The sequence below is a fragment of the Oryx dammah genome, unplaced genomic scaffold, assembly GCF_014754425.2.
Source record: "Oryx dammah isolate SB20612 unplaced genomic scaffold, SCBI_Odam_1.1 HiC_scaffold_26, whole genome shotgun sequence".
In the NCBI taxonomy this organism is placed as follows: Eukaryota; Metazoa; Chordata; class Mammalia; order Artiodactyla; family Bovidae; genus Oryx; species Oryx dammah.
The window spans coordinates 92,522,725-92,550,287 of NW_024070210.1; the positions used below are offsets into that span (position 1 = coordinate 92,522,725).

Consider the following 27,563-nt stretch of genomic DNA (forward strand, 5'->3'; position numbering starts at 1 on the left):
AACTAATAATGAAAAAACAAATTTCATTCCAAAAAGACAAAAATCACAAAAATACAGTTTAGAATCATATTATAATCCATTAAATAGAAACAAAATGGGGTTGATGAAAGGTCAAAAAAAATAACAATTATAAAAGGGAAGGGGGAAAACCACAGAAAATGTAGTAAAGAAAAAAGATAAGACTTTTGATAGCTAAATCTTATAACTTTAGTTGCAACTCTGTTCTTTTTGTTTTGAAAAACCCAACTGCTCTTTTTCCAGAAACCATTAGAAAATCAACTAGGAAAAGCTGTAAAATCAACTAGAAAAAGACTTGAGTGGTAGAGGATAGATTATTCTTGAGTTGAAAAATACCATGGACTGAAATTTAAAGTAACTACGCACTAAAGTAGCCTGAATCGACATATGATTTATTTTTGAACTACCACAATACCCAGCATACTGACTTCACTCAATAAATATTTGCTAAACAGGTATTACTTTAATACTTTGTCTACATTTTCTACTCCTGCTCCAGACAGTTAAAAACTAAACATTATTTTAGTTCATCCAAATTTTGATGGAGAATTTTTTTTTCTCAAGTAATGGAATAAACAACCTTCATTACTTTCATTACCATTACTATATTGACAATTAACCTTTCTTTTTCATCTGAAAAACCCTAGCTTTCTGCCAAAATGATGATTTACAAAGTCACACCGAGGAAGCTGTATCTGAAAAATCAAAGAACTTACTTTACTGACACCAACTTCAGGGATTCGGAGAGTATGCTCCATATCTTTTTCTCTGCAGAGTTAAGTAAAATTAAAATGCCTTTAATACTTTTTGAGACATATTTAAAGAACTTTTTTAAAGATAATTTTGCTTTAAAAAATATGTTAGGATTCAAGTCTCCCAGATTAAACCCAGTTTCCGTAATGCTACTCTAAATTTCATGTTTCAAAGTAGGTCCTGGAATTACCTTAACTCTTTCATAAGGTAATTGTAGCGGTCCCCAACCTTTCTGGCACCAGGAACCAGTTCCATGGAAGACAGTTTTTCCACAGACCAGGGCAAGAGTATTTGGGATGATTCAACTGCATTACATTTATTATGCACTTTATTTCTATTATTATTATATTGTGATATAGAATGATATAATTATACAATTCACCACGATGTAGAATCAGAGAGCCCTGAGCTTGGCCTTCTGCAATTAGATAGTCCCATCTGGAGGTGACGGCAAACAGTGACATCTGAAGTGTGTTGCGAGTGATGAGGCGCAGCTATAAACAAGATGAAGTTTTCCTCGCTCACCCAGTGCTCCTCTCCTGCTGTGCAGCCCGATTCCTAACAGGTCCAAGGGATGGGGACCCCTGGTTTGGTACATCTGTCAGAGGCTAGTGAACATCCAGTAGGACCAAATATCCTTTGTAGTAATGTCAGTCCAGATCTGTTGACTATGTTTCCACTTCTATTACTACGTGTAAAAGGAACATACCTATTTTCCAAGAATTTAAAATTAAGATACTGTATGAAACCTGAATTGATGATATATTACCTTTCCACTTGGGAAAAAAGGAAATTATCGTACTCATGATTAAAACCTACTTCTCTAGTTACATAGGGGTAAAGGAAAAGGATCAAAGAAGGAGGTCATACTGGGTTTAAATAAGTAACTTAAGCCTAAAAAAAGGCAATACCAAAGGTAAGAAAATGATGAAATCTCTCTGGAAGGTATCAACCAAGATTTTAACTCTTTACATCAGCAGACCGCTTTAGGGACAATGAAGTTATGTCTGCAATCGACTTCCAAAACCACGTGACAAAAGGTAAGTGTCAGAATATTTTCTGAGAGAGGGAGGAACAAGGATATCATTTTTAGTCTATTCTACAAGTACCACACATATTTAATAATTGGAATAAGAAAAATAAACAGAATACGATAATGGTAAACATTTTTACCTTCCAATTGTAGCAGGATTTACAGCTGTAATGATAAAAAGTGAGCCTGTCTGCAACACAGGTGATCTAATTACAATTACTCTAATACATGGAGGCCAGATTTTTTCTTCATCTGCCAAAGAAAGAAACAGGTAAATATTAACTCAAAAATAACAAATGCCCAGGGAATAGTAGAAAGCATACTGCTGCTGCTAAGTCGCTTCAGTCATGTCCGACTCTGTGCGACCCCATAGATGGCAGCCCACCAGGATCCCCTGTCCCTGGGATTCTCCAGGCAAGAACACTGGAGTGGGCTGCCATTTCCTTCTCCAATGCACGAAAGTGAAACGTGAAAGTGAAGTCGCTCAGTCGTGTCTGACTCTTTGCGACCCCATGGACTGCAGCCCACCAGGCTCCTCCATCCATGGGATTTTCCAGGCAAGAGTAGTGGAGTGGGGTGCCGTTGCCTTCTCCGAGAAAGCATACATAAAACTAAAATAAACTGATCAAAAATCTTCCTTCTGTTTAAAACAACCTTCTCAAATTCTGCTATGTGACATACACAATACGTAAGTTTTAACAACATTGGCAATTTAAAATAATCAACCTAAAGATATACAGCAGCTATCACAATTACAAAATAATCAACTCTCTCTTTTTTAAGGTATTGGTATTTGAAAATATGCCCCCCAAAAAAAGCATTTTTTAAGTTAGAAAAACTGAGTCTACCTTTTTAAGAAAAAAATGAGAGGAAATTCCATTAAGAACAAACTAAGCTTGTACACACTACTACAAAATTCTGAGTTTTCAAAGTATGTCATTATATCAAGTAAAAAAAAAAAATCAGATTTACCATAATACCTATGTAGCTGAATTAATGGCCTACTCTTTAAAGGCAACTGGCTTCCCTCCCTCAACTATAAAAGTGGACAATAAATATCTAACCCGTTAAAATAGACTTAGCACTCTAGGAAAGAGTAGGTAACTTGGTTTTTTGTTCAACTGAGTAGGCCATTCAATGCAACTGAACTTTAGGATCCAAGTAGTAGTCATTTATTCACACCCTACTGTAAATATAACCAAAGTTATCATTTTTAATAATGTTATTAAAATAATCTCTTTAAAACAATCAGCTCACTTTTGGGCAAATATATGGGCTACCAACACTTTTAACTACTGTGCTGTACTTTGACAGTGACCGGAATATAACGGCTGTTTACTCACCTTCATCTTCAGTGTCTTCTGCAGTTGCATTGTCTTCACTGGCAGTGTCTTCATCGTAACTGTCCTCGGTCTGAGAGTCTGTAATTTCACCTTCTTCAGGCTCACTATCAGTGTCTATGATTTTCTCATCTTTAAATGAAGCCGAATTATAAATGTTTTCATTGAGAGGAGATTCTACAGTCTTTACACTAACTGGAACAGTATATTTGGGGGGACTATTTTTGTAATGAATGTCTATTTTGGCCTTCTTTTTCACATTTGCAAAATCTTCTCCCTCACTGCAGCTTATATGTTCAATATTGGATGTTTTCTGATCTTCTGAATTCAAATTCTGTAAAGAGGTGGGAACAGGAGAGAAGAATCTTAAACATGACCATCTTATAATGTTTAACCCTAAATGTTTCAATGAATTAGTGAAAACACATGTTCAGCGAAATAACAACAGCTATTATCTCTATTGCCTCTTCCTCTTATTATGTTCCCTTTCTTAATGATGTTACCATCCACTTATCCAAATCAAAAGTCTTTGACATCTCCTGAACCACTCCATGGAATCAATTACTGAGTCTATAGACTATGTTTGAAATCAATCCCAATTTTCTCTCCTTATCTAGTATCATTTTAACTGTCCCAATCCATATCCTCATCACATATTGCTTGGACCATGTGAGAGCCTAGAACAATGCTGTCAAAAGTAAAATGCAAGTTTTATATATATATATATATATATATATATATATGCTTTAAAATTATCTAGTAGGGTCATTAAAAAGGTAAAAAAGAAGCTGGTGAAATTCATTTTGTTACTTTACCTAACCCAGTACTTACAAAATATTACTAATTATATATAAAGATGACATTTCATCAGCATAAAAATTTTTACCAATACTTTATATGGATTTTCTGTACCAAGTCTTCAAAACTGAGTATAGTTTATAGTCAACTAGGTAAAGTAACCTAGCAACATTTAAAGTGATCAGTAACCACATGGAGCTGGCAGAACAGTGAAGGCTTAGAGAAAACAACTAAACCTAAATTTTCTTTTTGAACTTTGAGTCAATTATTAAGTCAACATACATGACATAAAGAATTAGCACTAATTACACCAGGGATTTAAAGATCTAAAGTACCTAATATATCAGAACTGAAGTTTTGCTAAAATACTTTATAGAGTCAGTTTGATGATACAGAAAATAGTACAGATGAATCAATTACATCTCTTTATTCTGAACTTCCAACTGGCATAAGCCTTTTATTATTTATTATACATGCATATTGGCCATACCCTAGGACAAATGAACATATCTATTATTTTAACTTTAGAAGAAGCAGTTACCTTCTTCTAGTTTGTAACACACTCCAGTTTTCTTTCTACCTTAGGGCAACATGATGAAGTGAAGTCATATGTTCTGCTGTTATTTTATAAAATACGAGAGCATCCTAAACACATATTTTTAATGGTAGCACAAATTCAGTTTGAAGACTGGCTAAACATTCACAGCATGCTAAACTATATGTATTTCCAGCAACACAAACTCACCAAGGACAATAACAAGAGCAAGTTCCTGAAAAGCTATGAGGAACTTTAAAGACCACTGTAAACTATAGCCAAAAAATTTCCTGATCTATATATGCTTAAAAGAAAAGCAGCTTCCAATATTATATATTATTATTATTGTTTATAGGACAACACATGTAGAAGAAAATAAGCGAAACAGAAATAGGTACTGCTTTTTAAAACTGTCAGTCCCGAATGTTAGATAAATATCCATTAAGATAAAAGAAAGGCCCAGGGCCTAGATCAGGCATATATGCACATTTCAAGTTATTACTCTAATCTCCTCACCCTACTTCCTTCCTTCCGTATACTCTGCTGCTGCTAAGTTGCTTCAGTCGTGTCTGACTCCGTGTGACCCCACAGACAGCAGCCCACCGGGCTCCTCTGTCCCTGGGATTCTCCAGGCAAGAATACTGGAGTGGGTTATTTCCTTCTCCAAGGCATGCATGCATGCTAAGTCACTTCAGTTGTGTCTGACTCTGTGCGACCCCATGGACAGCAGCCCACCAGGCTCCCCTGTCCACAGGATTCTCTAGGCAAGAATACTGGAGCGGGCTGCCATTTCCTTCTCCATCCGTATACTCTGCACTTCCAAAAAGTGAGGCCCAAGAGTATCTTAAAACTCAAGAAAAGGATGAGGATGTCCTAAAACTGGTTTCCTCCCATGTGACACAACTACATTTTATAATCCTTGGGGAATTCAAAATTTTTATTAGTATTTTTCTTAAGTCCTTGTCCTAAATTAACATATTTTTACAGGAGGATGGTAAAGATGAATGGCTATGAGAGCTAAACTGGACCAAAATCTCACAGAATACTATCAAATTTCATCATCTAGTTTGTCAGAAAAGGTCATTTGAGGACCCCTATATATTCTTTGCTTTGCTGGGAGAACTAGTTTCATTAACACATCCTTTCCAACAGTTCAATGACTAGTAACAGGTAGGACTCACTACACAGAGGTCTCTGAAAAAAAAGAAAAATAATTTTCGACATTTTTCTTACTCTTCAATTCTTAGGTACTGTCAGTAAAGATAATAGAGAAATAAACAAATCAAATAGAGAATTGAGATAAAATTTCAAGGACAGGGGAAGTGGCCAAGACGGTGAAGTGGGAAGACCCTAAACTCATCTCCTCCATGGGCACACCAAAATTACAACTACTTACAGAGCAACTATCTATGAGAATGACCTACCTGAACACTAGCAGAAAAGATTTTCCACAACTAAAGACATACAGAAGAAACCACACAAGATGGGTAGGAGAGGTGGAGACCCATACCCCTATGTTGGCAAACCACAAATGGAAGGGATATCCCAAGCACAGAGGTTCTTTCCAAGGAGTGAGGAGACGGAGGCCCAAATGGGGCTCCCCAGCCTGGGGATCCTGAACTGGAAAGACAAGCCCCTAGAATATACAGCTTTGAAAAACTAGCAGAACTTCTGTTCAAGAGAACTGGAGAGATACAGGAATAAGATTCAGCTCTTAAGGCACACGTAAGATGGCACATGTTCTGAGTCTCAACAGAGAGGTAGCAGCTTGAAAGGAGCCGGGGTCAGCTGTTTTGGGGAATCTGTTCTACCCCCAGTAGCAGTGGCATTGGAACACATCTTTCTGGAATCTTTCCTCTGGTCTGTTAGTGCTGGCATCCCTGCCCTGCCCACCTGCTGGCCAGCACAAGCCCCTGGCTTTCCAGAAGAGAGCCACACAGGGACTCGTCCAATGGGCCAGGAACAGCCCTGAGCCCCTGGGTGATGCAGTCAACCTCACAGGAAGGCTACCCTTCTCTCGACTGGGCCTGCAGTCACCACACGAGGCACAACCTCGCAGCCAGCCAGGGCGAGGGCCAGCCCTGCCTTCCAGCACTCCCACAGTCATCAGTCTCACCACAACAGAAGGATGTACACAGCCCACAGAGGGAACACCCCAAGTAAAAAGTTCTGGTGAGCAGAAGGGCACACGTTGCCTGGGCCCCAGAGGAGGTCTACTAAATACGGCCACTTCTCCAAGATGGGAAACATAAACAACCTACCCACCTTGAAGTCTACCTAACACACAGAAATAAATACAGTGAACAGAGCCCAGTGAGGAGACAGAGGAATACGTTCTCAACAAAGATACAAGACATAACCTCAGAAAAGAACATTCTTCCAAAATACAGGTTTAAAAGGGATTTTTCCACTACTTTATAAGATGTTCCCATACTTCAAAGAATACAATTAAAATCTAGTCAAATCACAGCAAAAAAAAAAAAAAAGAACAAATGGAGATAAGCAATCTACTGGATAAAAAGCTCAAGGTGATGAACACAAAGATGCTCACCAAACTCAGAAGAATGAATGAACATAAAATTTCAGTAGTTAGAAAACATCAAGAAGAACCAAACAGAGCTAAAGAATACAAAACTGAAATTGAAAATATACTAGAAGGAACAACAAATTAGATGATATAGGGGAACAGATCAGCAATCTGGCAAAGAGTAGTAATCACTCAAGCTGAAGAGATAACAAAAAAAGAGTATAGTTTATACCTCTAGACAACATCAAGCATACTAACAAGCACAAAGCGTATGTGAATCATAGCTGAAAATGTCCCTAACCTGGGGAAAGAAACACATTCAGGTCCAAGAAGCACAGAGTGCCAAACAAGATGAACCAAAAGCAGTTCACATGAAGACAAAATATAATTAAAATGGAAAAATTAAAGAAAAAGAATTTTAAAAGCAACACGGGAAAAGCAACTAGTTATCCACAAGGGACCTACCATAAGGCTGTCACTGACTTTTCAGCAGAACTGAAAAGTCAGGCCAAAAGGGAATGGCACCATATATTCAAAGTGATAAAAGGAAAAAACCTTCAACCAAGAACACTACCCAGAAAAGCTATCCTTCAGATTGGGAGAAAAGATGAAGAACTTTCTAGACAAGCAAAAGCTAAAAGAGTTCAGCATCACTAAAAGAGCTTTACAAGAAATATTAAAGGGACTTCTCTAAGTAGAAAACAAAGAACCACATCTAGAAATATGAAACTTACGAAGGGAAGAATCGCATTGGTAAAGGCAAGTGTACAGTAAAGGCAGCAGATGAACAACTGATAAAGCCTAAAAACCTAGAAAGACTAAAAGACAAAAGTAGTAAAACCATGTATAGCCACATATGCAGTTAAGGGACAAACAAAACAAAAACACAAAATATGACCACAAAAAATTAGATGTAGGGGGGCAAGGACAGTAAAAACAGAGAGCAGTTAGAATGCATTCAAACTTCAGAAATCATCAACTTAAAATAACCACATATATGTGCTGTTGCACCATACTAAGTTGCTTTAGTCATGTCTAACTCTCTGCGACCCTATGGACTATAGCCCTGCAGGCTCTTCTGTTCATGGGATTTTCCAGGCAAGAATACCAGAGTGGGTTGCCATGCCCTCCTCCAGGGGACCTTCATGACCCCAGGTCTCTTATGTCTTATGCACTGGTAGGTAGAGCGGGTTCTTTACCACTAGTGCCGCATAGGAAAATAAAAAAAAAAATAAAAAAAAAATAAAAAAAAAAAAATCTAAAAAAAAAAAAAAAAAAGGAATGAATCTGATGGTTACCAAAAACCAAAACTCAGTAATAGATACACAGAAAGGAAAGGAATCCAAGCATAACACTAAAGGCAGTCATCAAGTCACGGGGGAAGGGAGCAAAAGAAACAGAGCCAGAAAGGAAAGACAACCAACAAAACAGCAGTACATATACACCTATCGATAACTACTTCAAACATAAATGACTAACAGCTCCAATTAAAAGACACAAGAGTGGCTGAATGGATTAAAAAAAACAAAAGTGAAAGTGAAGTCGCTCAGTCGTGTCCGACTCTTTGCGACCCCATGGACTGTAGCGTACCATGCTCCTCAATCCACAGGATTTTCCAGGCAAGAGTACTGGAGTGGGGTGCCATTGCCTTCTCCAGGGGATCTTCCCAACCCAGGGATCGAACCTGGGTCTCCCGCATTGGAGGCAGACACTTTACAGTCTGAGCCACCAAACCCACATATATGCTGCCTAAAGGAGACTTACTTCAGATCTAAAGACACACACTGACTGAAAATAAGGGGACAGAAAAAAGGTTTTCCATACAAATGAAAATAAAAAGAAAACTGGGGGAGCAACACTTATGTCAGACAAAACAGACAGCAAAAAGAGACAAAGAAGCATCTCATATGCTAAAGGGATCAAGCCAACAAGGAGATATAACAACTGTATATATAAGTATCTATGTACCCAACATAGAAGCACCTACTAAGTACATAAAGAAAATACTAATGAACATAAAGGCAGAAACTGACAACACAATAGTAGTAGAGGACTTTAACACTCCACTTTCCTCAATGGACAGATCATCTGGACAGTAAACCAGTAAGGAAGCACTGGCCTTGAGTGATACATGTGACTAAATGAACCTAACAGACGCACAGACAACATTCCATCCAAAAGCAGCAGGGATACACATTAGTTTCAAGTGAAGACGGAACATTCTTTAAGATGATGACATGCTAGGCTACAAAACAAGCCTCAAGCAACTAAGGCTTGAAGTGCAACTAGACATTATCACACGAAGTGAAGTCAGTCAGAAAGAGGAACACAAATACCATATGCTATCACTTACATGCGGAATCTAAAATGTGGCACAAATGGACCTCTTTACAAAACAGAAACAGACTCACAGACAGAGAGACCGTTCTTGCGGTTGCCAAAGGGGAGAGAGGGAGGGAAGGGGATGAACTGGGAGTCTGGAGTTAGTAGATGCAAGTTACTGCATTCAAAACAGATAAATAAAGGCTTACTGTATAGCTCAGCGAACTATATCCAGTCTACTGGGATAATCCATAATGGAAAACAATATTTTTAAAAAAAGAATATGTATGTGTGTATAACTGAGTCACTTTTCTGTATAGCAGAAATTAGCACAATCCTGTAAATCAATTATACTTCAATTTCAAATAAATAAATTTAAGACTGAATTATTAGGCAGCTTTTCCAATCACAACAGTGAAAGACTAGAAACCCACTATAAGAAATAAACTGCAAAAAACACATAAGAGTCTAAACAACAAGCTACTATACAAGTAACTGGTCACTAGTAAACTCAAAAAAGAGATTTTAAAAAATTACTGGAGACAAATGAAAATGTTAATATAATGATCTAAAATCCATAGGATGAGGCAAAAGCAGTTCTAAGAAGTTAAGAGCAACACAAGCCTAACTCAGGAATAAGAAAAATTCCAAATAAATAATCTAACGTTACAGCTGAAGGACCTAGAAAAAGAAGGAAAAAATCCAAAGTTAAGAAACAATAAAGGTCAGAATAGAAATAAATGATACAAGAAATTCCTGGGAGGTCCAGTGGTTAGGACTCTGTGCTTCCACTGCAGGGGGGAACAGGTTTAATCTCTGTTGGGGAACTAAGATCCTGCAAGCTGCAAGGTACAGACAAAAAAAAAAGAAGAAGAAGAAAGGATACAGAGATTAAAAAAAAGAAAAAAGGTCACTGAAACTAAGAGATGGTTCTTTGAAAAAATAAACAAAATTGTTAGCCTTTAGCCATCAAAAAGGACCCAAATAAATAAAATCAGAAATCAAAGAGGAGAAGTTACAGTTGATATTGCGGAAATAAAAAAATAAGAGTTTACTATGAACAATGATATGCCGATAAAATGGACAACTCAGAAAAAAATGGATAAATCCTGAAAAACATAGTCTCCCAAGACTGAATCAGGATAATATAAAAAATATCAATGAACCATTTACCAGAAATGAAAATGATTCAACAATCAAAAATCTCATAAGTAATAAAAATCCAGGACCAGATGACCTCACAAGTGAATTCTACCAAACATTTAGGGAATAGTTAAAAAACATAAAAGATGATGCTGTTAAAGTGCTGCAATCCATATGCCAGCCAATTCAGAAAACTCAGCAGTGGCCACAGGACTCGAAAAGGTCAGTTTTCATCCAGAAAGGCAATGCCAAAGAATACTCAAACTACTGCACAATTGCACTCATCTCACACCCTAGTCAAGTGATGCTTAAAATTCTCCAAGCCAGGCTTCAACAGTACGTGAACCGAGAACTTCCAGATGTTCAAGCTCAATTTAGAAAAGGCAGAGGAACCGGAGATCAAATTGCCAACATCCGCTGGATCATTCAAAAAGCAAGAGAGTTCCAGAAAAACATCTACTTCTGTTTATTGACTACACCAAAGCCTTTGACTATGTGGATCACAATAAACTGTGGAAAATCCTTAAAGAGATGGGAATACCAGACCACCTAACCTGCCTCCTGAGAAATCTGTATGCAGGTCAAGAAGCAACAGTTAAAACCAGACATGGAACAACGGACTAGTTCCAGGTTGGGAAAGGAGTATATTGTCACCCTGCTTATTTAACTTATATGTAATGAGTACACCATGAGGAATGCTGGGCTGGATAAAGCACAAACTGGAATTGAGGTTGCTGGGAGAAATATCAAACCTCAGATATGCAGATGACATCACCCTCATGGCAAAAAGCGAAGAGGAACTGAGGAGCCTCTTGATGAAAGTGAAAGGGGAGAGTGAAAAAGTTGGCTTAAAACTCAACATCCAAAAAACAAAGATCATGGCATCTGGTCCCATCACTTCATGGGAAATAGATGGGGAAACAATGGAAACAGTGACAGACTTTATTTTGGGGGGCTCTAAAATCACTGCAGATGGTGACTGCAGTTGTGAAATTAGAAGATGTTTGTTCCTTGGAAGAAAAGCTATGACCAATCTAGACAGCATATTGAAAAGCAGAGACATTACTTTACCAACAAAGGTCCATTTAGTCAAAGCTATGGTTTTTCCAGTAGTCATATATGAATAAGAGAGTTGGACCATAAAGAAGGCTGAACACCGAACAACTGATGCTTTTGAACTGTGGTGTTGGGAGAAGACTCTTGAGAGTCCCTTGGACTGCAAGGAGATGCAACCAGTCCATCCTAAAGGAAATCAGTCCTGAATATTCATTCAAAGGACTGATGCTGAAGCTGAAGCTCTAATACTCTGGCCACCTGATGTGAAGAAATGACTCAATGGAAAAGACCCTGAGGCTGGGAAAGACTGAAGGCGGGAGGAGAAGGGGATGACAGAGGATAAGATGGTTGGATGGCATCACTGACTCGATGGACATGAGCTTCAGCAGGCTTGGGGAGTTGGTGGGGGACAGGGAAGCTCAGCATGTTGCAGTTCATGGGGTCACAAAGAGTCAGACATGACTGAGCTGAACTGAACTACTGAACTAACAAACCTGTCTTTCTCAAATTATTCTAAGAAGTTAAAGAGGAAGGAACATTTTGAACTCATTCTATAAGGCCAGCATCAGCCTGACATGAAAACCAAACAGAACACAAATAAAATAAAATTTCAAGCCAATATCACTGATGAACACAGATGTAAAAATACTAGTGTAGCAAATTCAACAATATATTAAAAGACCAAACACCACGATCAAATGGGATTTATCCCAGAATGCAAGGATGGTTCAATACCCACAAATCAATCAAGATGATATACCACACTAACACAATGAAGAATAAAAATCATATGAATATCTCAACAGATACAGAAAAAGTTTTTGACAAAATTCAACATCAACTTATGATAAACTAAACAAAGTAGATACAAAGGAAATGTACTTCAACATAATAAAGGTCATGTATAACAAACCCACCCTGGAGGAGGGCATGGCAACCCACTCCAGTATTCCTGCCTGAGGATCCCATGGAGAGAGGAGCCTGGTGGGCTGAAGTCCACAGGGTCACAAAGAGTCAGACACGACTGAAACTACTTAGCACACACACATGCATATGACAAACCCATGTCCAACATCATACTCAATGGTGAAAAGCTGAAGCATTTTCTCTAAGATCAGGCAGAAGACAGGTGTCACACGTGCCACATTTACTCAACACAATATTGGAAGTCCTCGCCACAGAAAACAGACAAGAAAAAGAAAGAAAAGAAATACAAACGAGAAAAGAAGTTAAACTGTCACTGTTTGCAGGTGACATGATACAATAGATAGAAAATCCTAAAGACATTACCAAAAACTATGAGAACTAATATGAATTCAGTAAAACTTCAGAATACAAATATACAAAAATACAGAAACCTGCTGTATTTTTGTATACTTAACAAACTACAAGAGAAATTAAGAAAACAATCACATTAATAACTGCATCAAAAAGAATAAAATACCTAGGAATAAATCAAACCAAAGAGGTAACAGACTCATACTCTGAAAACTCTAAGATATTGATGAAAGAAAGGGAAAGATACACTGTGCTCATCGATTAGGGGAATTAATATATACTATATCCAAAGAAATCTATATACTTAATGCAGTCCCTATCAAATTCCAATGGTATTTTTCATAGAACTAGAAAAATTCTGTAATTTGTAGGGAAACAAAAAAAGAACCCAAATAGCCAAACAATCTTAAGAAAGAAGAACAAAGCTGGAGGTACCCTGCACTCTAATTTAAAAATATACTACAAAGCTACAGTAACCAACAGTATGGTACCAGCACAAAAGAAGACACATAGATCAATGCAATAGAATAGAACCCAGAAATAAACTCACATTTATATGGGCAACTAATCTATGACAAGGGAGGCAAGAATATACAATGGGAAAAGACTGCCTCTTTAGTAAATGGTGTTGGAAAAACTAAACAGCTAACTGCAAAAAAGTGAAACTGGACCATTTTCTCACACCATACACAAAAATAAATTCAAAATAGATTAAAGACTTAAATGTAACAAAGGAGGAAAGAATATACAATGGAGAAAAGACAGTCTCTTCAGCAAGTGATGTTGGGAAAGCTGACAGCCACATATAAAAATCAGTAAATTTAGAACATTCCCTCATAGCCTACCCAAAAATAAACTCAAAATGGCCTTAAAGAGTTAAATATTAAGACATGATACCATAAAACTCTTAGAATATAGGTACAATATTCTTTGACATATAGTAGCAATGTTTTCATATGTCAGTGTTTCAAAACTATAGAAATATAAACAAAGGGGATCTAATCAAACTTATATGCTTTTGCACAGCAAACTAAACTATAAATGAACAAAAAGATAACCTACAGACTGGGAGAAAATCTTCACAAATGATGTGACTAATGACAATTTCCAAAATACATAAACAGCTCATACAACTCAGTAAGAAAAGAAAAACAAATAACACAATCAAAAAATTGGGAAGAAGACCTAAATAGACATTTCTCCAAAGAAAACATACAGATAGCCAAGAGGCCCATGAAAAGATGCTTCTTCACTAATTATTAGAGAACTGCAAATCAAAACTATAATGAAGTAACATCCCACACTGTTCAGAATGGCCATGATTAAAAAGCCTACAAATAATAAATGCTGGAGATGGTGTGGAGAAAAGAGAACCCTCCTGTACTGTTGATGGGAATATAAGTTGTGCAGTCACTATGGAAAATAGTATGGAAGCTCCTTAAAATGCTAAAAATAGTGTTACACTGGGCTTCCAAGGTGGCTCAGTGGTCAAGAATCCACTTGCTCATGTAGGGGACATGGGTTCGATCCCTGGGTTGGGAAAATCCCCTGGAGAAGGAAAAGGCAACCCACTCGAGTATTCCTGCCTGGGGAATCCCATGGACAGAGGAGACTGGTGGGCTACAGTCCGTGGGGTCGCACAGAGCAGGATACGACTGAGCCTGCACATGGAGAGTTACTTTATGGTCTATCAATCCTACTCCTGGGCAGATATCCAGAGAAAACACACCAATATTCACAGCAGCACTGTTTATAACAGCCAAGTCACAGAAGCAATCTAAAAGTTCACAGACAGATCAACTGATAAAGAGGTTGTATATATACATAATGGACTCTACTCAGCCATAAAAAAGGATCACGCCGTTTGCAGCAACGTGGATACAACTAGAGATTATTATCCTAAATGAAGTAGATCAGAAAAAGACAAATATTATATAAATCACTATACATGGAATCTAAAACATGACACAAACTCGCTTACAAAATAGAAACAGACATGGGTCACAGAGAGTCAGACATGAGCACACATGCAAGCAAGCAACCTATTTCCCCCAAAGATACCAATTTACACTAATAAATATACATATATCCTATATTTGCTAGCAGTGGATTTTTTCCTTACGTTTCCTAACATAAGTAACTGCTCAACATAACTAAGAATGTTGAACTTTTACCCACAGCTGCTTATAAACTGTTTTTCCTCTGTTGTGAGTTATGCACTGACATCAGCTTATCAACAGATGCTCTGAATGGTCTTCTTCCAAATTACACAACACAAGAGTACTTTATCTGCCCTATATCTACCTGCTTCAAACTTTGAAAAATTTTTTCAGTGGTCAATTTCAGGCTGAAAAAAAGAAAAAAATTTTTTCTGCTTCTCATAACTGAGAATTTGTAAAAAGTCCATGTTTTCCCCATATAAAAGTTTCTTTTGGTAAGATTCTGGTACCTTATTATTATATAATGTAATATTCTAATTAAATGCTGTATTTAAAACACAGACTTATGGGTAGGGGGGGTTGGGACTGGCATATATTCACTGTATGTGTGTGCTCAGCTGCTCAGTCGTGTCTGACTCTTTGTGACCCCGGGGACTGTAGCCCACCAGGCTTCTCTGTCCATGGGATTCTCCAGGCTAGAATCCTGGAGTGGGGTGCCGTTTCCTACGCCAGGGGATCTTCTCGAGCCAGGGACTGAGTCTGAGTCTCCTGTGTCTCCAGCACTGGCAGGCAGATTTCTTCCCTAGCACCACCAGGAAGTTATAGATACACTACTGTGTGTAAAACAGATGACCAGTGAGAACCACCTGCACAGCACAGGCAGCTCTGCTCAGTGCTCTGGTGACCTAAACGCGAAGGAAGTCCAGGGAAGAGGAGACACATGCATCTGTGGCTGAGTGACTCTGCTGTACAGCAGAAACTAACACAACACTATACAGCAAATATACTCTAATTAAATTAAAAAAAAAAAAAGCAGAGCTACTAAATGATTTTCAGTTTCATCAAAAATTTTGGCTTTGGGACTTCCCTGGTGGTCTAGTGGTTAGGAATTCAGCTTCCAAAGCAGGGGACACAGTTTCTATCCCTGCTGGAGGAACTAAGATCCCATATGCTGCCAGCCAGCTGAGCCTGGGCACTACAATCAGAGAAGCCCAAACACCACAATAAAGAGCCTGCACACCACAAAAGACCCAGGGTAGCCAAATAAGTAAAGTAGAATGTAAAAAAAGAAATTTGGCTTAACTATGCCACCATTGTATAAGTTTTAAAAATTATGATGACATTACCTTTTCTTCATTTGTTGTAGAAGAATCTGGATCTTTTCTTTTTTTCTTCAATTTTTTATCTTTACTTTGTTTTGTGCCAGAAGTCTGATAAGGCTGCAAATCCACTCGAGAATGAAACTGGTATCGACCACTTTCCACATCACAGTAGTAATAAATTCCAGTGGAGGGATCATAATACAGCTGGTTTTCCTTTCAAAGTGAAGGGAACAGTAAGTTCTATTCTTGATGAAATAAAATAGAAAACTAAACTTTCTAGTAAATGTGTTTCTTTAAAGAATTACAATTTTTTCTGGAAAAAAAAATAAAGATAACATAATAAAAATGCTTCTAATTTTCCAAAACACTATTCAATATCTCCTCTAGTTTTCCAAGTGTGGAAAATAAATACATTTATATATTAAATTAAATCTCAGATAATTGCTAACATTTGACCATGTTTATGCTTATAGAAATAGCAACTTCAGATGGTTCAACAAGAAACCTTTAGAAGTCATGAAAACTAAGGTATGCATCAGAAAAAGCTGACCACATAAAAGCAATTCCAGACTCATCATCTATATAATTACATGGTAATGATTTGGTAGTATAAACATGTAAGCTCTCCTCTCAGTGTCATAAAGATTTGCCTCTTACTGTTCATGATTCAAAATTCTGGAGAAAATTTGAAAATAAAATTAAGCTCATGAATACTGTAACATAACATTCTATACAAAGAAATCAAACAACTGTCTTCACTAATCAATTCTACACTAAGCAACTACATAAGATTTACTGTAAAGCAGCCATGCAATACAGAATTTTGGTCAATTATAGATAAAAACTAGAAAGATAAAATTATAGAATCATCTGCATTTATTAGATACTGGCCAAGATTTCCAAATCTTGAAAAACTTTTTCCAAAAACTTTCTGGAAAACTCAGCAGTGGCCACAGGACTGGAAAAGGTCAGTTTTCATTCCAGTCCCAAAGAAAGGCAATGCCAAAGAATGCTCAAACAACCGCACAATTGCACTCATCTCACACGCTAGTAAAGTAGTGCTCAAAATTCTCCAAGCCAGGCTTCAGCAATACATGACCCGTGAACTTCCTGATGTTCAAGCTGGTTTTAGAAAAGGCAAAGGAACCAGAGATCAAATTGCCAACATCCACTGCATCATGGAAAAAGCAAGAGAGTTCCAGAAAAACATCTATTTCTGCTTTATTGACTATGCCAAAGCCTTTGACTGTGTGGATCACAATAAACTGTGGAAAATTCTGAAAGAGATGGGAATACCAGACCACCTGACCTGCCTCTTGAGAAACCTGTATGCAGGTCAGGAAGCAACAGTTAGAACTCAACATGGAACAACAGACGGGTTCCAAATAGGAAAAGGAGTACGTCAAGGCTGTATATTGTCACCCTGCTTATTTAACTTCTATGCAGAGGACATCATGAGAAACGCTGCACTGGAAGAAGCACAAGCTAGAATCAAGATTGCTGGGAGAAATATCAATAACCTCAGATATGCAGATGACACCACCCTTATGGCAGAAAGTGAAGAGGAACTAAAGAGCCTCTTGATGAAAGTGAAAGTGGAGAGTGAAAAAGTTGCCTTAAAGCTCAACATTAAGAAAACGAAGATCATGGCATCCAGTCCCATCACTTCATGGGAAATAGATGGGGAAACAGTGGAAACAGTGTCAGACTTTATTTTTTTGGGCTCCAAAATCACTGCAGATGGTGACTGCAGCCATGAAATTAAAAGACGCTTACCCCCTGGAAGAAAAGTTATGACCAACCTAGATAGCATATTCAAAAGCAGAGACATTATTTTGCCGACTAACGTCAGTCTAGTCAAGGCTATGGTTTTTCCAGTGGTCATGTATGGATGTGAGAGTTGGACTGTGAAGAAGGCTGAGTGCCAAAGAATTGATGCTTTTGAACTGTGGTGTTGGAGAAGACTCCTGAGAGTCCCCTGGACTGCAAGGAGACCCAACCAGTCCATTCTGAAGGAGATCAGCCCTGGGATTTCTTTGGAAGGAATGATGCTAAAGCTGAAGCTCCAGTACTTTGGCCCCCTCACGTGAACAGTTAACTCATTGTAAAAGACTCTGATGCTGGGAGGGATTGGGGGCAGGAGGAGAAGGGGATGACAGAGGATGAGATGGCTGGATGGCATCACTGACTTGATGGACGCCGAGTCTGAGTGAACTCTGGGGGTTGGTGATGGACAGGGAGGCCTGGCATGCTGCGATTCATGGGGTGGCAAAGAGTCGGACGTGACTGAGCGACTGAACTGAACTGGCCAAGATTTGACTGAATAGTCTATATCTTGTTTACATCATAAATCCATGCAGATCAGACCTGGAAACATCTGGCAATACACTGAGATTAAGCAACTAAAGCTTCCTGAAAAAGAATTATTTTTCTAAGTGTTGATACTATTACAATTTACTAATTCATTTTGTCAATCTCTTACAAAAAATATTTATAATCCTCACTATCCTTTTAGCTAAAAAACTGAATGGAAGCTTTAAATCTTTATTTCCAACGATAACAGAACTTCTACAACTGAAATCTTTTTAATCTGCTACCTTTCAGCCCCAGATACAGACATTTCAATTATGTAAGAAAATGTTTATTTAATTAGAATAAAATGAAAACTAGCAAAATAAAAATGGCAAAACAATGACATCCCTATTCCAAAGACACACAACCTGCAGAACGTGATTAAGCATTTACGGAAGAGATGTCAGGAGGAAAGCTACAGAAAGGAAGGTGAAAGAATGGCAGACGCTAATGTCATATACTTGGAAATCACGTATTTTCCTAAAAACCAATCAACTAATCATTATCTTCTTTGGTAATAAGAGTTTAAACATTTATTTTCTGGATATTAATTAACATTTTCAATTGGCATACTCCTATGAAAGAAAACTCTCTCTTTACAAAGTATTTACAAAGTACTGTACCAAGTGCAAACTGACAAGCTACTGAAATTGATTATCTAACTAAAATATTTACTCTTATCATTATGTTCCCTAGATTAGTTAATAGCAGTTCCTATAACTGGAATTGTGAATATCTACTCCACTTTGTGGCACTCATTACATTCTGTAATTCCTGAACCAGATCATATTTGTAGACCACAGAGGTTGAAGAATGTGGGTGTACTGAGTTCCATCATTACTGTCATCAAAAGCTGAAAAAATCCAACTAAGTACTAGATCTTCAACAATCAAAACACTGCATTATAAATCAAGAATTTTATTTTCTGGTTTTGTCCTAGTTAGTGGTTCACTGTATTTCTGATTCCACACTAATTCCCTAGTTCTCACTGTTAATAGATTGATTTTTTTTTTTTAAGTAGAATGCTTAAAAGACACAGAAAATAAAACACTAACTAATAATAAATATGCCATAAAGAACTTTTAAAAAAAGACTCCCTTGTGGACTAAAATGAATTCACGAAGATACAGGTATTTGAAACAATTAAAAAAAAAAAATCTCACCGCCAAGCCTAGAACTAACAATGTTACTTCTGTATAAATTCTATGAAAAAATGTTAAGTTCTGAAACATTTTACAAAATGCAGTTCTCATCTCTTTTTATTAATAAATATGCTAACATTTTTGTATGTTACTTTACAATGTAAAGGTTATTAGATCTCTCTAAAATAGTAATCTATAATAACACAATTAACTCATCTAATTAAATAAACATAAAAGTATAGTATCACAAGCTATTTTATAAATCTTTATTCTTATCAAGTAGCTCTGAATCAAACAATTTTTACATGCAGCTCCCTGCTTTTCTTAATTCAACCTAAGGTTTAATATTAAGCATTCAAGCAGCTAAGAACACAACCATCCAGTATGAAAAGGTCTGAGACACTTACGGAATCATAATAGAATCCAGTACTGTGATCAAAGTACAATCCAGTGTTCTCATCATAACTGAAACCAGTCTGTGACACAGCAGCTTCTGCTGCAGCTCTCAAACTTTCAGCTAGTGATGAACCTTCTAAGGATGTATTCTCTGTTGCTAACGCAGATGCTGGCTCCTAGATATGGTACAATCATGTCAAATAGGACAAAAACATCCTTAAATAAAAAAGTAACAGAATTTGAACAATAAATAGACCTATAAACTATTTGGAATATAAGACCTCAGTTTCTTCAATGGAAAGGGATGGCTATCAATTACAATTTGGTTGCCATTAAAAAAAATATGTCAGTTAATTCAAATCTGACCCTGTTTTGAAGACACGAGTGAGTGAGTGACCATTATTCAAAAATAAATATCTAATACCATAGGGAAGCGATCCACAAAATACAGACAGAACTATTCTTTACGACAAATGTTCAGGATTCTTCAATAGTTATAGGCGCAAAGGAAACAGTTTTAGAAAATAGATGGGTGAGGAAAGCTATGAATTCTGTATCACACATTAAGCAGTTGCCCTGTATAAACCTTACAAGATCCTGATTCAAACAAACTGTAGAAACTAATTTATAAAACATTCTGGGAAATTTGACAATGGCATGATGTTAGACATAAAGGAAGCATTGAAAGAAGCTGGTGTGAGCATGGTATTGTGGTTGTTCAAGAATTTTTGGTTGAGTCAAAACATACTGACAAATTTTGCTTTAGTTTATGTGTACCATACTTTTTTTTGGAACACAATAGAGTAGGAAAACAATAACACATATGAATAAGTTCTAAGTTTTGTTTCTCAAAAAGTGTATAATCTACTACATAATTACAGCATGTTTACAACCCTTGCATATGCTGCAGTAAAAGAAAGAACTCTATTTTTCTCCATAATAACAACAAAGAAGAACAAGTTTCTGTAAGAACAGTTTCAAGTAAAGCACTCTATTACCTGTGAATTCGAGGCAAAATGGTCCTCTTGTCCAAAATTAATACTTTCTGTTATATCAGTACCAGCATAAGTATCATTTTGTATGTGAGACTGGTCTTTAGAATTAAAAGTAGAAGCTTCGATATCCTTATCTTCCTGAACTGAGAGTTCAGATGCTTTATTTGAAAGATTAACTTCATTATAGTATGTCTGATAGTAATAATCTATTGCAAAAACAAAAAGTGGTATCATATTAGAATAGTGTATATAAAAGAACTTAATTCCAAAACATTACCAGCAAACACAAAAGAGCACACATTGCATGCAACTTGTATTTTTACAATTATACACATTTTAACAGATTAAAATGAAGAGTGCAAGTAAATCTGCAGAAGGATACATCTTTGATTCTAACATCACCTTCAGTACCCTGGCTGTCAAGCTAAAAAGAAAAAGAGGTAAGCAGATTTGGATTTTCCATAGCAAGAGTAAAAAGAGAAAACAGGTATACAGGTTGTGTTCTGTCAAAAAAAAATTAGCAACTCTTAAAAATATCTAACCACATACCTTAGTATCGTTGAATATCAAATGACAATGGAATAAAGACAACATGTCAAGGGCTCATTTTTCCATTAAATTTCAGTCATGATGCTGACTTTTTAGAAAAACATAACACCATAATTTGCTAAGTTGTGCACAGAATAAACAAGGCAAATTGATTGGGAAAGACCATTTCTTGTGATTTCTATTTATTAAAACCCAGGTGCTCAGTTATTTTGCCTCCCAACATCATGCCATTGATGAGGCCATGGTTGTAGGCCCAGCCTCCTCCCAGAAGGTCCTGAGACTGACACGGAACTGATACTAAGTGTAATACGTCAACAAGAAAACACACCCCCTGGTCACAAGTAAGGCAAGAAGCGAGGAGACGGTTTACAGCAGAGCAAGAGCTACTCGGGTGAACGTGCAACTCGAAACAGCGATACTGTGCATTTATAAGAGCAACAATAAGTTCTACTTTCCCACAAGAGCAAATAGATTATCTGAAGATACCAAGTCATATAGAGAAAAGGCAACTTTGTAACAGCTCTATCTAGATATGTGTGTGTGTGTGTGTGTATATATATATTATATATATAATATATATATATATATATATTTTTAAGTTTAAAGAAAACACCACACTAGCACGATTTGAAGGTGAAAGTATTTGGATAGCTTCACTGTAAGGTGAGTACCTGAAATTGACCAAGGAGGGTGGTTCTCTGTTTGTACTTCTACATCAGACTTTTTATTATCTTCGTTTCTCCCACAATGGAGTATTTTACTGAGCTCTTCTACCTGAAAGGAAAAAAGGCTTTAGGAAATAAACCATACAGCAACCTACTAATATGTACATTATTCTCCTAAAATTACAGTAATTATTTTTCCTGGTAAAAGTTTGGAGAAGTACCAGTATCAGCTAGTTTCCTTTCAGAAAAACTGAAAATACTATAATTGGCTTTCACTTTTTACATCTGCAAAGGGAGATGTTTTTATTCCTATACTCTCTTGGGAAACCTCAGACTATTCCTTCCAAAAATCAGACTTACTACATTACTAAGACCCTGTGAACAGATTTATTTATTTCTAACAATATAAGAATGCCTTTATATTAACATTTTAACTGGTCAGCAGCTCTCCCTGAGGAGAATTAAATTATCTAGTATCAGTGTTCTCCACCTGGAATTAACTATTCACTTAAATAATGTCACTCATATACATTAACACACTTTTTTCTTGAAATAGTAATCTTATACCTAAATAACTGGAGCAGAAGGAAACAGAGATGACTGCCTCAGAGGGGCATCTGGGCTCCCCGTACCTCACAGAAGGTCAAGGCCAGAGCACCAGAGCGTGAAGAACACCCATCAACAGAAAAGAGCACTTATTAGCAACCTCAGTCAGACAGGATCTCAATGCAAGACTCAATTCAGCTCAGTTCAGTCCAGTCACTCAGTCATGTCTGACTCTTTGCAACCCCATGAACCACTGCACGCCAGGCCTCCCTGTCCATCACAAACTCCTGGAGTTCACCCAAACATATGTGCATCAAGTCGGTGATGCCATCCAGCCATCTCATCCTCTGTCATCCTCTTCTCCTCCTGCCTTCAATCTTTCCTAGCATCAGGGTCTTTTCTAATGAGTCAGCTCTTCACATCAGGTGGCCAAAGTATTGCAGTTTCAGCTTCAACATCAGTCCGTCCAATGAACACCCAGGACTGATCCCCTTTAGAATGGACTGGTTGGATCTCCTTGCAGTTCAAGGGACTCTCAAGAATCTTCTCCAACACCACAGTTCAAAAGCATCAATTCTTCGGCGCTCACATCCATACATGACCACTGGAAAAACCATAGCCTTGACTAGACGGACCTTTGTTGGCAAAGTAACGTCTCTGCTTTTGAATATGCTATCTAGGTTGGTCATAACTTTCCTTCCAAGGAGTAAGCATCTTTTAATTTCATGGCTGCAGTCACCATCTGCAGTGATTTTGGAGCCCAAAAAAATAAAGTTTGTCACTGTTTCCATTGTTTCCCCATCTATTTGCCATGAAGTGTGGGACCAGATGCCATGATCTTAGTTTTCTGATTCCTGAGCTTTAAGGCAACTTTTTCACTCTCCTCTTTCACTTTCATCAAGAGGCTCTTTAGTTCTTCACTTTCTGCCATAAGGGTTGGTGTCATCTGCATATCTGAGGTTATTGATATTTCTCCCGGCAACCTTGATTCCAGCCTGTGCTTCATCCAGCTCAGTGTTTCTCATGATGTACTCTGCATAGAAGTTAAATAAGCAGGGTGACAACATACACCCTTGACGTACTCTTTTCCTGATTTGGAAAAGTCTGCTGTTCCATGCCCAGTTCTACCTCTTGCTTCCTGACCTGCACACAGATTTCTCAAGAGGCAGGTCAGGTGGTCTGGTATTCCCATCTCTTTCAGAATTTTCCAGTTTATTGTGATCCACACAGTCAAAGGCTTTGGCAAAGTCAATAAAGCAGTAATAGATGTTTTTCTGTAATTCTCTTGCTTTTTCGATGATGCAATGTGAGATTATATTCCTTATAAGCATGAAACTAAAATACAAGCTTCCACATATTTCTTTCATGTTACACAGAGGTTAAAAAGAGAAAGGTGGTAAGACTGATTATATACTGATTTTCTATGCATTTCATCAGAGAAGGCAATAGCACCCACTCCAGTACTCTTGCCTGGAAAATCCCATGGATGGAGGAGCCTGGTAGGCTGCAGTCTGTGGGATTGCTAAGTCGGACATGACTGAGCGACTTCACTTTCACCTTTTGCTTTCATGCATTGGAGAAGGAAATGGCAACCCACTCCAGTGTTCTTGCCTGGAGAATCCCAGGGACGGGGGAGCCTGGTGGGCTGCTGTCTATGGGGTCGCACAGAGTCGGACACGACTGAAGTGACTTAGCAACTTAGCATGCATTTCATAAATGATCAGATCTGCTGCTACCACCAAAGCTGGAACTAGACTGAAGCAAGCAAGGCACCAAAGGCACAAAATTTAAGGAGGCACTCACACTCAGGCTCATGACAGTTTAGGATTGTACCTGAGAATCAGTACCTCCTTGAATTTTTCGCCTTAGGCTACCGATTGCCTTACCCTAGTCCTGGTTCTAGCTACTACCACTATTACTGTGAACAAGGTAATTTATTTAGCACGTGCTACATTCTAGGCACTACACTTGGTACTTTGGATGACATTTCATTCATTCTTACAACCACCTTACAAACTAGCTGTCCTAATCCCCATTTTAAACATTTTAAACATGAGAAATTTAAAGAGATAAGTAATTTGCACAAAGTTCCTTTGCCTCCAAAGCCTGTACATTTATGTATTTTCCTGCTAGTTCAACTTCAATTCTCAAGCCAATTTTTTACTGCTCCAGATAAACCACTATCTAGTAATTAGCAATGACAGTTAACAAACGCCACCCAACACCAGGGGAGGCTGACTAGAAAGATAGTAAAGAAGAGCCATTACTATCACTAGGAAAGTTACAGCTTTCTGTGCGTTTCAACTTTTCATATTAGACGACTATCAAGTTAACACTAATAATCAAAATGATGGCTCTTCAAAGACTAGCAGAAACGTTTTTAGAATCTCTAGCAAGCAGAACTTTCACAATTTAGAATTATAAAAGGATTTTTTTTAAGGCTATCAAATTTTGCTCCCCTTTACCCACAATATTTTAACCGTATTTGTAGTCTCCTGTAGATGTCCAAGAAATAGCTGTTGAGCAACCAAACACAAATTTTCTATATCATAATATTAACTCCACACAATGGTCACAGAAAGTCACTGCAACTCAGCACTTATTTGCATAGCTGATTTGACAAAGCATAACAAAGTCTGATACTTTAATTTTCACCCTACGTATGTGGTTTTAGAAAATGTACCAATATATGTCAAAGGACAACAGTTTAACTGAAATTAGTAATTACATGTAAATATAACTTGTTGGGAAAGAATGCAATAGCCCAAAAAAATCAAGCTGGAAAAAATATGCTGTTTAAAAATTCAAGGGGGGTACTGATTCTCAGGTACTATCCTAAACTTTCATGAGCCTAAGTGTGAGTGCCTCCTTAAATTTTGTGCCTTAGGTGCCTTGTTTGCTTCACTCTAGTTACAGCTTCAGTGGTCGTAGCAGATGTCTATCAGCTTAAACATTTGCCCTTACTGTATTTTATGGCAAAGAGTTAGCTGCTTAGTGTCTTTAACAAGCAGAGTTCTATCTTCCCGACTTCCACCAGACAACTCAAGATAAATGCCCAGAACAACCTCACATTAATACCTTCTTGTTGTTTAGTCGCTCAGTCGTGTCTGAATCTTCACGACCCTATGAACTGTAGCCCATTAGGCTCCTCTGTCCATGGGATTTCCCAGGCAAGAATACTGGAGGGGATTGCCATTACCTGCTCCACACGATTTTCTGGACCCTCCCACTCACGTCTCCTGAATTGGCAGGTGGATTCTTTTACCATTGAGCCACCAGGGAAGCCCCCTCACATATGCATAGCGATCAAAACGGTGAAACCGTTTATGGACGCTTAATTTGACTTAACCTTCATCAGTTGGTCCCATCATTCTCATTTTATGGGCAACCAAGGCTCAATTCAAGGCTCAACCAAGGTCGCAAAGAGTCGGACACGACTGAGGGACTTGAACTGGAACTGGAAAGCTCAATCTCAGTTCATCCTTCTAGACAATGATAAATGGGGCTGATTGCAATTGGTGCTTTACAAACCCAAAAAGTGATCTGGAATATTGTAAATGTGCCTACTGCCAAGGGGATTTTACAAGTGAGAATGAAAACTCAAGGTCCTTAAGTTCACTTCACGCCCGGCCGCAACTGCAGCTCACGCATTTCATCTAAACCGAGTACCCCAACTCTTAGGTTTGTTCCAAAGGTTCTTGTAATTAAAATAGCACAAAACTTTTAACTCTTCCAGGAGCTCTCTAAAGCAGTCCAGGGCCCTGCCAGGGAGCCCTCCCGAGGAGATCCTAGGCCTCGAAGGCCTCGCCGCTGGGTGGGGCGTGGGGCTGGAACCGGACGGCGCACCTGGGTGCGGAGCTCCTGGTTGTTGCTCTCGGCGCTCTGGTACAGCCGCTCCGTGTGATGCAGCAGCTTCTCGATCTCCCGCACTTGTCGCTTGCAGCTCCGCAGCTCGCGTTCCAACGTCTCCACCTTGCGCCTCAGCTGGGCCAGCTCAGGCTCGGGGGAGGGTGGCGGCGACGGAGACGACGAAGGCGGCGGCGCCTCGGAGGCCATGGGGTCCGGCGCGAGGCGGCCCGTGGGCGCGGAGGGGGCTGCGCTCAGACCGAGGCGGACGCCGGTGGACCCGGGAGACAAGGGAGCGCGTGGGCAGCGAAAGGCGGCCTCAGCTCCGCCCGGCCGCGGCGGCCCCTGGCCATGACGCCCTGAAGCTTGTTCCCTGTAGCCAAGAGGGACTGCGGACAAACAAACAAGGGAACGGATAATGGGCACGGCCCAGCCAGGCCGGCTTTCAAGCAGTAAAACTTTATTGATAACTTCCCGTCCGACCGATCCCGTAAGCCGCAGAAACGTTAGACAAATGGGCGGGCTAGACAAGGGACCGAAGCGATCCGGCCGTTTCTCGGCGGAACCGGAAACGATGGTGCCGGCGGTGGGTGGGACCGAGACGGAAAAGGAAGCGACGGGAGCCGAGAAGGGCCTTACGGCGCACAAGCGGAGGCTGCCGGGTGGGTGGGCGGGGCGGGGGCGGGGTGGGGCGGCACCGAGGGCGTGAAGAGCCAATGCGAAAGCTGCTACAGACTGTAGCTCAGGAGAGATGAACTAAGTCGAGCATTCTTGCAGGCTTTTACCATCGTACGCTTTCATAACGTTTTCAAACTTTTTGCACAGAGTTCACTTCCTAGCTGCTTATTTTACAGAGAAGAGCGAATCTCCAAGAAATGATTTGCCAAGAATTAATGGCTCAAGCGGTAAAGAATCTGCCACAAGAGACGAGGTTTCCATCCCTGGGTCAGGAAGACCCCCTGGAAAAGGAAAGAATCCCACTCCGGGATTCTTGCCTGGAAAACTCG

At 38.7% G+C, this 27,563-nt stretch overlaps 1 protein-coding gene across 1 annotated transcript in view; it reads right to left on the bottom strand.

Annotated features, from left to right (window-relative positions):
• The window catches only part of AGGF1 (angiogenic factor with G-patch and FHA domains 1), a 44,606-nt gene extending 17,447 nt beyond the window's left edge, over positions 1 to 27,159 (bottom strand). The window contains exons 1-8 of the mRNA XM_040225925.1: positions 26,557 to 27,159; positions 22,171 to 22,273; positions 20,954 to 21,156; positions 19,967 to 20,131; positions 16,090 to 16,278; positions 3,148 to 3,478; positions 1,945 to 2,056; positions 735 to 786 (exon numbers count right to left, since the gene is read on the bottom strand). Coding sequence (XP_040081859.1) covers positions 735 to 786; positions 1,945 to 2,056; positions 3,148 to 3,478; positions 16,090 to 16,278; positions 19,967 to 20,131; positions 20,954 to 21,156; positions 22,171 to 22,273; positions 26,557 to 26,766 — 1,365 coding nt within the window. The 5' untranslated portion in view covers positions 26,767 to 27,159. The remainder of the gene's footprint in view (positions 1 to 734; positions 787 to 1,944; positions 2,057 to 3,147; positions 3,479 to 16,089; positions 16,279 to 19,966; positions 20,132 to 20,953; positions 21,157 to 22,170; positions 22,274 to 26,556) is intronic.
• Between the last annotated feature and the right edge of the window lie 404 nt (positions 27,160 to 27,563).